Consider the following 13,034-nt stretch of genomic DNA (forward strand, 5'->3'; position numbering starts at 1 on the left):
TTCAGCATTCTTCTGTAGCACCACATTTCCAAAGCTTCTATTTTCTTCTTGTCCCAACTATTTATCGTCCACGTTTTACTTCCATGCATGGCTACACCCCATACAAACATTTTCAGAAACAACTTCCTGACACTTAAATCTATATTCGATGTTAACAAATTTCTCTTCTTCCGAAACGCTTTTCTTGCCATTGTCAGTCTCCATTATGTATCCTCTCTACTTCGACCATCATCAGTTATTTTGCTCCGCAAATAGCATTTATTACTTTAAGCGTCTCATTTCCTAATCTAATTCCCTCAGCATCACCCGATTTAATTCGACTACATTTCATTATCCTCGTTTTGCTTTTGTTGATGTTCATCTTATATCCTCCTTTCAAGACACTGTCCATTCCGTTCAGCTGCTCTTCCATTTCCTTTATTGTCTCTGCCAGAATTAAAATGTCATCGACGAACCTCAAAGTTTTTATTTCTTCTCCATGGATTTTAATACTCTCCGAATTTTTCTATTGTTTTCTTTCCTGCTTGCTCAATATACAGATTGAATAACATCAGGGATAGGCTACAATCCTGTCTCACTCGTTTCCCAACCACTGCTTCCCTTTCATGCCCCTCGACTCTTATAACTGCCATCTGGTTTCTGTACAAATTGTAAATAGCCTTTCGCTCCCTGTATATTAGCCCTGCCACCTTCAGAGTTTGAAAGAGAGTATTCCATTCAACATTGTCAAAAGCTTTCTCTAAGTCTAGAAATGCTAGAAACTTAGGTTTGCCGGTTTCCCAATTTCGCAATCAATTTTCGCTTCCATGTAAACGCTACCGGTTTTGAAGCGTGCTTGTGCTCTTAGGTATCGTCGTGTTTTTAAAACGTTTCGGCTAATATGGACAGAGTGGCTTTTTGTACAGCGAAAGATAAATAGAAATACTACACTGAAGCTGTTTACACCTCGTCTAATTGATGAAAAATAGCGATTGTGCTACTGAATGACTAAATCATAAACTGTAACAGCTGTTTACCTGGCCCCGAACCACAAATGTATCATTCACGTATCGATACCATCGACATGGTTTCTTATTCGCCTTTTCCAGAGCTAACTGTTCGAATTATTCCATGTAAAAATTGGCGATCGTAGGACTCAATGGGTTACCCATGGCCACACCATCAACCTTCTCATCAACCTGGTTTGGTCACATGCAAGAAAGCTTCAGAGGAAATCTTTTTGTAATTTAAATATTATAAATCCTCAAATCCAGTTTACCATGGAAATGAAGAAAGACAATGCAGTATCCTTCTTGGATGTCTTCGTTATGAGACAGATTGATGGCAGCTTGAAACATTAAATCTTTCAGAAGGTTACACATACCAACAGCTACTTGCATAACGATTCCAATCATCATCCACACAGGAAAGAGGTGTATTTAAAAGTCTAGTGGACAGAGCTAAAAGGATTTGTGCTCCATAATACATGGACACCGAGTTAAAACACCTAAAGCAGGGTTTTTGAGAAGAATAGGTACTCTAGTAAGGAAATAAATAGAGTTTTGCGACAGAATGACAGGAGACCTATGGACAACGATAGGACAGAGCGATGGAGGAACACGGTTTCTCTACCCTTCATCAAAAAAGTAACGGATCAAACCGGCAAGATTTTAAGGAAACATAACGTTCGATCGATTTTCAGATCAACTAAGAAAATAGACCAAGCACTTCATTCTGTGAAGGATAAACGTCCCCCTCTGTCTGCTTGTGGTGTATACAAGATTCCATGTACATGTGGTAGAGTCTACATTGGAACTACAAAGAGAAGTGTGAATACACAGTTAAAGGAACATAAAAGTCTTTGCCGACTAGGGAAAACAGACAAGTCAGCCGTGACGGAACACACTCTTCAGTCGGGTGATTACGTAGTGAAATTTTCGAAAACTGAAGCTTTATTTACTATGACGAACTATTATCCACCGCTATATAAAGAAGCCATCGAAATATGTAAACATGGGGATAATTTTAACAGAAAAGAAGAAGCTATGAAACTCAGCGACATATGGACAGTGGCGTTACAGAATCGATGAGAGGTTTTTGTCTTTGACGTACTAAGATCGATAGTTATATTTTGTCCTTGACAAGGTTTATCTCTACCATCAGTTGAAATCCAGACCACGCCCAATTTCCACGGTATTTATGCCGTTCTTCGTCGTCCGACTCGTCAGTCAGCAAGACAGCACAACAAGGACCACCTTGGAAGGTGTCAAATGTAGCTTTGAATGAAACGTCAGGGACAGAAGAGTTCCATGGACCACAGCCTTACAACCCAAAAGAATTCTCAGCAGCTGAAACATCAGGTCGTGAAAACCTTCATTGTATGAACAGCCAGCAAACACTTTTCCTCTTCATCAATAAAGACAGTTGACTTACGTGGATTCAAAGAATGATTTCCCATTAACTTATTAATTACTGTTTGCCTGAATATGCTAAAATACCTTTCTGCAGCCGTAGCTGACATGATCGTGACCCTAACTGCAGGCAACCATTTATCCGGCAGCTCCAAAGAATACCCTGAATAACATTTGCTCCCATCTTTTTTATTGCAATTCCTTGGCATATTTGTGTTTCTGCATCTGAAAAAGAATTGCCCAGCTAACAAAACACAGATGTAACACACACACATAACTAGCAGTTCTGGACAATAGCTGATGTGGTAACTTTGCTCCACAAAATTGCTGGCACAAATCACCTCCAGTCAACATAAATGTAGACATACTCTTAGACTTATTTGAACTGTGTCTTTCCATTGTAACTTACAATAAGACATTTTATGTTACAGATATCCTAAAAGTATTGAAAGTTGAATATCAAAATTCACTCAAAACCAAGAATTACAGAAAAAATAGACACAATACTCCTACAACTCATTACAACAAATCCAAACACTCTGGGTACACCTAAAGCCTTCCAAAAAGTGCTACATATTGTCAACTTTCGAATCAAAGAGGAATTATAAATCACCAGTTCACATATTGCTCACCGGATTATAACAAAAGTTGTTTGGAAGGAGGCACAAAGTATCCCCTCAATGCACAAAATATCCTTGGTTCATCCAAGGATAAACTGTGCTAAATTTTAATTTTTACTAGCAGCCATTTAATTTTCAGGCATACATCTTTTATTGCTGGTCTTTCAATACCATTTAGAAAATTTCCATGACTCATTTATTTGCTTCAATTTAATATGAATCACATTATATCTAGCCTAGAAAACAAGTCTAAAGCCACTATTCTCTACCAATAGCTCATATATTCCATAACGTATTTCAATCTACCCTCCTTGATATCTCTTTTCAGTACTTTGTGTGTCCAATATCAGAGATGAACAGTGTTAATGTGTTTTTCATAGATGGCTGAATTGGACATGTCACAGTTGCAAAAAGACATGAACGAACTGGAGAAAGTGCGCAAAGCTCTGGCTGACTTCTTCTGTGAAGACGTAGCAACATTCAAGCTGGAGGAGTGTTACCGCATCTTCCACCAGTTCTGTGTCAAGTTCAAGCAAGCTGTCCAGGAGAATGAGAGGCGGAGGGTGCAAGAGGAGCAAGCCAACATGCGGCGGCGGCAGCGCGAGGAACAGCTGGCAGCCAAGCGCCGACACAGTAAGGCTCCCTTCTCGTCTTACTCGAGTACCGTAGCACAGAGCAAAGTGGCACTTACACTTAATGCATGTTTTAAACTGCTAACAATCTTTAACAAAAATAAAGGAGTCATGTGGCATAGTGACTAAGATACTTGAATCATATTGAATAGCAGAGTTCCAATTTTTTCCCTCTACCATGATTCAGGTTTTTAAGCTTCTATGATTTCCCAAAATGTGTTCTGGCTATGGGTGACTACTTCCTATCCAAATGAGGTAATTTTGTATGATGACTGACCCATCACCATAAAAGTTCCACATCCTCAGAAACTTTGTGTCTGGAGTTGCTATGCAAATGGTTTCTTCAGTCTCTCTCGTGACCTCATGAATAATTCTGTAAGTGTTCTTGTCTGGCTGTAAAGAAATATTTTAACTCACGCTTTTGCTGCTCAAATGTAAAGAGATCTGGTTTCCATATTCACCTCTCAGTTTCATTCATTCCCATTTTGTCAACTTCCTTAACAATTGGCTTCATCTTATAACATTGAATGACAGGATGCTGAAAACGTAGAATGCCTATTTCAGACATTTGCACTAAGTTTGTTCTCTGTTGCCCAGTAGGCTTCAACATTTCTGATATTACAGACTCATAGAGAAAATATCATATACTCTAATATACTCTAATGAGAGTCAGAGGCTTTAACAACAACATTTGTGACATTAGACTACCTGAAAGACAGGACTCTTCAAGAAAATTTCTTTGAAAATATGAGACATAGGAAAATGAATCACTTCACCACTTCATGGCATAGGTTCATACCTAAGACTTCTGCCTGGATATCCTGAAAACAGTTGTGATCACATCAGGTAAAGCTTAATGCTGAAGATTACTCATAAGTCAATTTAGTGAAGTTTGCAATGTAAAGCAAATAATTAAACTACTAAAATAAACAATAAGTACTAATATTATGAAACTACATCAGTGTATATGCAGTGTACTGCACATAAAAAAATCTGCACCACGTTTCTGCACTTAAGGTAATGATAGGTCATTGTAGGTCCAGCAACTTACAAGGAGATATTTTGGTGTAACAGTTAGTAATTCATTCTCAAAAATAATAACAAATTTTATTGGTACATATGTGAATGACTTCCAAATTTTTGTAAATTCAGTTTGGGTGCCTGCAGAGATCACAAATCATAAAATAAATAGTTGGCACAAGCAGCCTCAAGACTTCCATTTTCAAAGGCTCACACAAACCACTATCCAAAAACCAAACATGCTTCACCATTCCAGATGCTTTCAAATTATCTTATTGCATAAATGAAAATTAAGCTGCCTCACAACATCAGAGTATGCTACAGAACAAAGTTACATTATGTGTATATAGTAAATATTATAAATCAGTACAGTATAATACAAAAACAAGGCACAAAAGTCACTCAGCTGTCAATGTCAGCTTACTAAACTAAATTTATTTATTTATTATATAAAGCAAATTAAATTTGAACCACAGACATAAATTTCTAGGGTTCCATACCACCAGGACAAAGCCTACTTACTGTCTTTGATGATTCCACTCCTCAAAATGCCATGGAGACAATGTGTTTTTTGCAATGTAGGAATTCTTCAAAGTGGACCTGAAAAATGTATGTTACATAATGAACAAAGCTGTACAGTTAAAGAATATTTCCAGTTAAAGTACACAACATTATAATCTTTAAGATTCTTTTTCCCTTGTTAATTAAAGTATATAATAAATATTTTCTGTAGGTAGTGCTGGATAGTTTTGAGGAAGGCTTAAAATCGAATTGTATAATAGACTGCTGTACTACTGTCTTTTTATTGCATTAAAGTTCAGAGTCAGAGAACAGAGTGGATACATCTGTCTCTGATGTTGTCAGGACACAGTTGTCACACATAGCTATTAACAATTACGGAACATTCTAAAAGTTGGATTTGACACTGTAGTTGGGCAATGCATAGCTGAATTGCTTTTTGGGACCTGGAGGTGGTCTGATTCAGGACCAAAATTTCCTTTTTTTTAATAAAATTAAAGTAGTACAGCTGTATGTTAGTATATACACTCCTGGAAATTGAAATAAGAACACCGTGAATTCATTGTCCCAGGAAGGGGAAACTTTATTGACACATTCCAGGGGTCAGATACATCACATGATCACACTGACAGAACCACAGGCACATAGACACAGGCAACAGAGCATGCACAATGTCGGCACTAGTACAGTGTATATCCACCTTTCGCAGCAATACAGGCTGCTATTCTCCCATGGAGACGATCGTAGAGATGCTGGATGTACTCCTGTGGAACGGCTTGCCATGCCATTTCCACCTGGTGCCTCAGTTGGACCAGTGTTCATGCTGGACGTGCAGACCGCGTGAGACGACGCTTCATCCAGTCCCAAACATGCTCAATGGGGGACAGATCCGGAGATCTTGCTGGCCAGGGTAGTTGACTTACACCTTCTAGAGCACGTTGGGTGGCACGAGATACATGCGGACGTGCATTGTCCTGTTGGAACAGCAAGTTCCCTTGCCGGTCTAGGAATGGTAGAACGATGGGTTCGATGACGGTTTGGATGTACCGTGCACTATTCAGTGTCCCCTCGACCATCACCAGAGGTGTATGGCCAGTGTAGGAGATCGCTCCCCACACCATGATGCCGGGTGTTGGCCCTGTGTGCCTCGGTCGTATGCAGTCCTGATTGTGGCGCTCACCTGCACGGCACCAAACAAGCATACGACCATCATTGGCACCAAGGCAGAAGCGACTCTCATCGCTGAAGAAAACATGTCTCCATTCGTCCCTCCATTCACGCCTGTCGCGACACCACTGGAGGTGGGCTGCACGATGTTGGGGCGTGAGCGGAAGACGGCCTAACGGTGTGCGGGACCGTAGCCCAGCTTCATGGAGACGGTTGCGAATGGTCCTCGCCGATACCCCAGGAGCAACAGTGTCCCTAATTTGCTGGGAAGTGGCGGTGCGGTCCCCTACGGCACTGCGTAGGATCCTATTGTCTTGGCGTGCATCCGTGCATCGCTGCGGTCCGGTCCCAGGTCGACGGGCACGTGCACCTTCCGCCGACCACTGGCGACAACATCGATGTACTGTGGAGACCTCACGCCCCACGTGTTGAGCAATTCGGCGGTACGTCCACCCGGCCTCCCGCATGCCCACTATACGCCCTCGCTCAAAGTCCGTCAACTGCACATACGGTTCACGTCCACACTGTCGCGGCATGCTACCAGTGTTAAAGACTGCGATGGAGCTCCGTATGCCACGGCAAACTGGCTGACACTGACGGCGGCGGTGCACAAATGCTGCGCAGCTAGCGCCATTCGACGGCCAACACCGCGGTTCCTGGTGTGTCCGCTGTGCCGTGCATGTGATCATTGCTTGTACAGCCCTCTCGCAGTGTCCGGAGCAAGTATGGTGTGTCTGACACACCGGTGTCAATGTGTTCTTTTTTCCATTTCCAGGAGTGTAGTATTTAGACACTCTTCGGAAAATATAAATTATACAGAGTCCACCAGAAAAATGTATACACACTTTAAGGAACAAAAAGTATTGCTTATGTGTTTATTTTGCATTTCATAATTGATCACATATGTTGTACAATCTTCAGTTTAGGCTCTGGCTCTGAGCACTATGGGACTTAACATCTATGGTCATCAGTCCCCTAGAACTTAGAACTACTTAAACCTAACTAACCTAAGGACATCACACAACACCCAGTCATCACGAGGCAGAGAATATCCCTGACCCCGGCGGGAATCGAACTCAGGAACCCGGGCGCGGGAAGCAAGGATCTTCAGTTTAACACATGCTTACTTTAAATGCATAAAACGTTTACTGTTGGCAGCTATACACATAATACAAGGATGAGTGGTTGCCACAACTACATCAGTCAATGTTACAGTGAAGATCACTGCACATGTCGCTGTATTCTCCTGGCGAAGTTCCTCCAGCATGTGTGGCTTACACCGATAGACGTTATCTTTCACAGTTTCCCACAAGTAAAAGTCCATATGTGTTAGATTTGGTGTCTGTGGAGGAAACTCAATGGGCCCTCTTAGTCCAATCCAATGCCCTGGAAAATTGTCATCCAGGAAAGCTCATATGGCTAGGTGGTAGTGTGGTGGCACCCCGTCCTGTTGGTAGAAGACCTCTTTCTTCATCAGCTCCATAAAGTGCACATATACCTGGCAAAATTGATATGCGTAGCATTTTCAGGTACACTTCTACAGTTACAGTAGCATCAAAGAAAAAGGGTCCTACTAAGCCCCTTGATGATAGTCCACACACATGAACACCTTGTAGATTTGCCGCTTTATCCATATAAACAAGGAGGTTTTCTGGTGCCCAGTACACACTGTTGTGCCAGTTCACAGTTCGATTAAGTTTAAATTGTGCCTTGTCACCCCACACTACCTTCTTCACAAATTGTTTGTCATCAGTTACTATTTGCTGATACCATTTGCAAAATTGCATTCGGCTATCAGAATCGTCATCATTAAACACGTTCATACACTTGTACTGTTAAGCCCCACTTCATGTGCACTTTGCGTAGCAGACCTCTGTGAAGGATTAACAAACATTTCTAACATGAGAGCTGACATAGCAGGACTTTTAGCTATACGCTGTCTTTCTGATCTTCCTTTGTGAATATCACAAATCATTCCATGCAATTCGAACTTGTCAATGAAGCGTTTAATTGTTAAGTGGTTTGGCAGTTCTGTTTCAAACTTCTGCCTCCACTGACGTTGCACTTTAACAGTATTATCAAACTTGAAAAACCACTTCACAATACATTTTTGTTGCTCGAATGTCAAGCATGCTCCAGCTATCTTGTTTTCTCAATACCGAGATAAAACTACTAACATCTATTGAGCCAAAGACCATACTGCAACACCCTCGCAACTCAAATCGAACGACAATATCGATACCTTGAAAGAGCCTGAGAAAGAGTGTATACATTTTTCTGGCAGACTCTGTATTTATGTGTTACTTTTCATTTGCTAAATGACTGATATGTTTTAAAGTAAACATTTTCATATAAAAGAATTATTGCTCCTAAGTAACCACAGCATTTATGAAACAGACATTAATATTTTCAGTGATTTCAGTTTCAATTTTCTCTCTTTGCAGTGAGCGGACAGTTTGGTCAGAATGGCTCTGAGTCAGAAAGTAATCTAATGGATTCTCTGTTGTATGATATTCGATCTGGTTTTACACAGAGTAAAACTCTCGACAGGGATATGAAGGTAAATGCCACAATATAAACTTTTTTATATAATGCCTTTGGTTTAAGCTTTTGTTGTCAAGGAATTCAGGACACTTACTTATTTGCACTGAAATTCAAAGTACACAGACTATGACATTTTATAGTAACAGTTCAGCTACATATGTTATAACCATGAAATTCATCTTCATGCTACCAGGGCAGAAAAATGCAAAATGGCACTGTCACATCTGAAGAAGATATCTCAATCACGAGCTCACCATTGGTAACACGGCGGCGAATGGGCTCATTTTCTGGACCTGCAGGAGAACAGCCACCTGGAATTGGCAAGGATGAAAGCTTCAGCTACTCACCAGGTAGATCAAATTGTCTTTTTGGCTGCTACATGTGTGACCTGGCAGTTGCACCTCAGGTGTTGCATTGTCACATCTCTTGTCACACCCTGGTAGCTGAACACTTCTGAAATGTTTGCTATTTCTCAGTTTGTTTTAGGTGAGCAGTGAGAGTTTGAGGAGTATTTATGTACAATTTTACACTATTTATTGCGGTCTGTAACAGCACTATAGGCTCACAGCAAAATGCAAAGCTACAGAATTGGCAGAAATCAGAGGATATTCATTGAAATTTAATCTATTAGATTTGCAGCAAAACCTGCCAAGTATTGTGCAGGTCGAGAGAAACTGCTGACATCGAACTGGCAACAAAGTAGTTTATAATGAAATGTCATCTGATGGGTTTAGAGCAAACTACAAAATGGGGTCATAGAGCAGGCATAGCACACCAGTCAAATGGACCTGGTAGTATGTCATCAAAGCTACAGTGGTAAACAACCTTACGTGTCAAAACATCTGCAGCAATGAACCACACCAGGACATAGCAACAGTAACTCATTCACTCACAGTATTACAGAAAAGGGGCTCCATCTAGTCACAACCCAAAGATCTCAATTTTTTATACTATTATCCATTAAATTACAAATTTGTGAAAATTTTGTAGTAATTTCAATAAAATGGCAAACTGAAGTAACACCAGTTGACTCAGCTGCTCAATATCTTATCTCTATGGTAATCAGTTGTAATAAAAAACCTATTAAATATTATTCCTACAACACTCACTACATAAGTATTGTAATTGCACTGTTAAAACAACTTGTTTTCTTTTAAATTCACTCAGTAATATGACTGTGCTTCTGCTTAAACAGAATCGGGTACCAGTTTCAGTTCCTTCATGCCATAAGAAACAGTTGTAAATCCTCTCATAAACCACATTATCTGGAATTGAATTTGAGCTTCATATTGATTTCTGTTAAAAGAATAAGTTGCAGTGATGATGGTAAGTTAGAAGCTGCAAATTAGCAAAAAATCAAGTGAACAATAACTGTAAATAGCTACTCCCATAAGGAGTTGGATTGACCACTCTGTCCAATAGGAGAAAAAGCCAGGACTAAGGAAGAAAAACTGAAAAAGTTTTCCTTCCTATTATTAACAAGCTTACATATTGCACTGGGGGAGTTTTGGCCAAGTATGGGTTTGAAATTATCTTCTGTCTCACCAAGAAAAAAAAGAATCCCTGAGAATGGTAAAAGATGTAAGGCATCCACTAGTTACACCTGAGGCATAAAATTCTTTGTAGTTATGGGCAAGTATACATTGGAACTACAAAAATATGTGTTAACACTGACATAGCCAAACATAAAAGGAATTGCTGCCTGGAAAAAACTGACAAATTGGCCATAGCAGAATACGTTTTCCAAGACTGGAACTATGAAGTAGAATTCAGTGAGACTAGGATTTTATCAAAGACAATGCATTATCATGCACACATTTATACAGAGGTCATTGAGATTTACAAACACCGTGGTAGTTCTAACAGAAAACAGGAGAGAGGTAAGTTAAATAAAATGTAGGTGTTGACATTATGCCAACTCACTTTTAATTGAGAATGATGATGCCAGCCTGAGACAGACATCTATTTTGGCATCACATGATGAATGGTGATGCCCTCTGTATAGCTCCATAAATCTGAGGATGCCTCAAGCATTTGTTGCTGTTGATGTTTCCCAATTTGGAGATTAAAATGTCAAGGACTTGTTTCGTATACTACTGTTGGCCTCTCAGCCTGTACGTTGTAACTTAAGTAAACACTGACCATAAAACCTTAAATTGTATGATGATGTATGTTATTACCTTATAAATTACAGCTTGTAAAAATATTTATCTTTTATAGATATTACTCCAAATGGGAGCCTACGGCGCAGGAGAAGCCGAGTTCCCTCTGAAGAAGATGACTCGAACCTTATGGACTTCCTCAGAGCATCAGGTCATGATGGCTCACGTGAAAGAAAATCATGGGGAAGTTTAGGTAAATTATGAGTTAAACTAAGCGCCAGGGGGACTGTTATCCACTTTCATTTGGTGATCTATTAATATGTTACAACTTGTGTCAATTTAAAATGACATGAAATATAACATGGTTCATCATAATACAATATTTTTGTTTCACATTCAGTGGATCTTTAATCTCAAATAAAGCATAATTGCTTCCATTAGCATAATTATTGATTACTAAAAATTTTCTGTTAGTTCATCATGGAAGGAATTACAGAATTGTAGGTCTAATCAAACAATGCAAAATCCAGAAGGGAATAACAACAATATTACTAAATGGATAGGTGCTGTTGACCAGGGAGATATTGGGTCACAGACAGGTACAACAAAAAGACCTTCTGGCTGACAGCTTAAGTGTTTAGTAGCCTTTTGGTTTTGCCTGTCTGTGACCCAACATCTCTGCTATATGGTGACTGACACTCTATCCTTTCCATAATATTGTAAGAAATCTAGGTTTATAAGTCTGGCTAAACACCAAGAGGCACAGAAACAATGAGACAATCAACTTAAGTTCTTTGGTCATAACATACACCTTTGTCTATGCTAAGATGAATACAGAGTTCTATAGTAACCATTTTTGTGCATACAGCAAATATAAATTTTAATAAATTATAAGTGAGTTATTGGCCAGTCTCATAATCTATTAGTTTCCTAACTGAATTTTCCTTTGATTATGTAAACTGTAAATTGTCATTGTTATTTCAATAAAAATACCCTTCAATTTTTTCAGATCGATCATGGGCTCGAAGGGCACGAGGAGGGGGAAGAAAACGACCGGAGTTACTAAGTGCAGACTTCTCTGGCGAAAACCGAGAACGTCCCAGCTCTCCCTCACCATTGGTAGAGAGCAAACCACTTGTGCCTAATACAGAAGCAGAAACAAAGCCTAAGTATGTATTAAAAACTCTTCAGTTTTGTTTCTTTAATGATAGAAAGACAGTTAATAACAAAAGGTTGCAGTACCATATGACTGAAAGTATGATGCATGAGGGCACTATTGCAACAGTTGTTGGTCAACAGATAGGTTAAAATATCTGCAGTTTGATTTGATTTGTTCTAATTAGATTTTTTATTTCTTCCTGTTGAGTACATATTGGAGAAGTAGAATATTAGTAATATGGGACAAGTCAAGTGAAATAATATGGTATTACATGAACATTTCATATATCACATATATACTATTTTACTTATTTCCTAAGAACAACTGATTACTTCTTAAAACCTGCAGTTTACTGGCATAAATTTTAGTGAATGATTAAAATAGTAAAATAAATGAAAGTTCACATTTTTACCCTAATGACATATATAATATCCGTACATTTTAAAATGTCTACAGATGGCTAAATAAATAATCAGATTAATTTACTTTTTTTCATATTAACATACAAAATTTCTCCTGAGAGCACATTTTTTATTCTAACCACGTACACAAATTTACATTTTATCGTAATACAAAATGTTGTCTTCATGACATAAATACTATGTTTTTCTTTTAAGACTGTGTTTTTACCTAAGTGGTTTCCTCTACTGTTACACTAAAGGATGCCTTATAACTCTAAGTTTGTTCTATGAGGAATTTTTTACTTTCCTCTTGAATACCTGTACATTATTAATTTCCTTTTTTTATACTGATTGAAAGCTCATCATATACTTTTATACCTGACTCAGTAGCTTCCCTCTGTACTTCCAAGAGAGATGCATACCCTTGATGGAAATTTTTCAGTTGTCTTGTGTTGTAGTTGTGAATGTCATGATTTTTTG

At 39.0% G+C, this 13,034-nt stretch overlaps 1 protein-coding gene across 2 annotated transcripts in view; it reads left to right on the forward strand.

Moving 5' to 3' along the window:
- The window catches only part of LOC126298492 (uncharacterized), a 1,054,904-nt gene that overhangs the window by 1,011,911 nt on the left and 29,959 nt on the right, over positions 1 to 13,034 (forward strand). For both annotated transcript variants that reach the window (XM_049989828.1, XM_049989829.1), the window contains 5 exons: positions 3,391 to 3,643; positions 8,793 to 8,908; positions 9,086 to 9,242; positions 11,113 to 11,247; positions 12,004 to 12,163. In XM_049989828.1, the coding sequence (XP_049845785.1) occupies positions 3,391 to 3,643; positions 8,793 to 8,908; positions 9,086 to 9,242; positions 11,113 to 11,247; positions 12,004 to 12,163 (821 nt within the window). The remainder of the gene's footprint in view (positions 1 to 3,390; positions 3,644 to 8,792; positions 8,909 to 9,085; positions 9,243 to 11,112; positions 11,248 to 12,003; positions 12,164 to 13,034) is intronic.

Source organism: Schistocerca gregaria, chromosome X (assembly GCF_023897955.1).
Source record: "Schistocerca gregaria isolate iqSchGreg1 chromosome X, iqSchGreg1.2, whole genome shotgun sequence".
NCBI classification, from domain to species: Eukaryota; Metazoa; Arthropoda; class Insecta; order Orthoptera; family Acrididae; genus Schistocerca; species Schistocerca gregaria.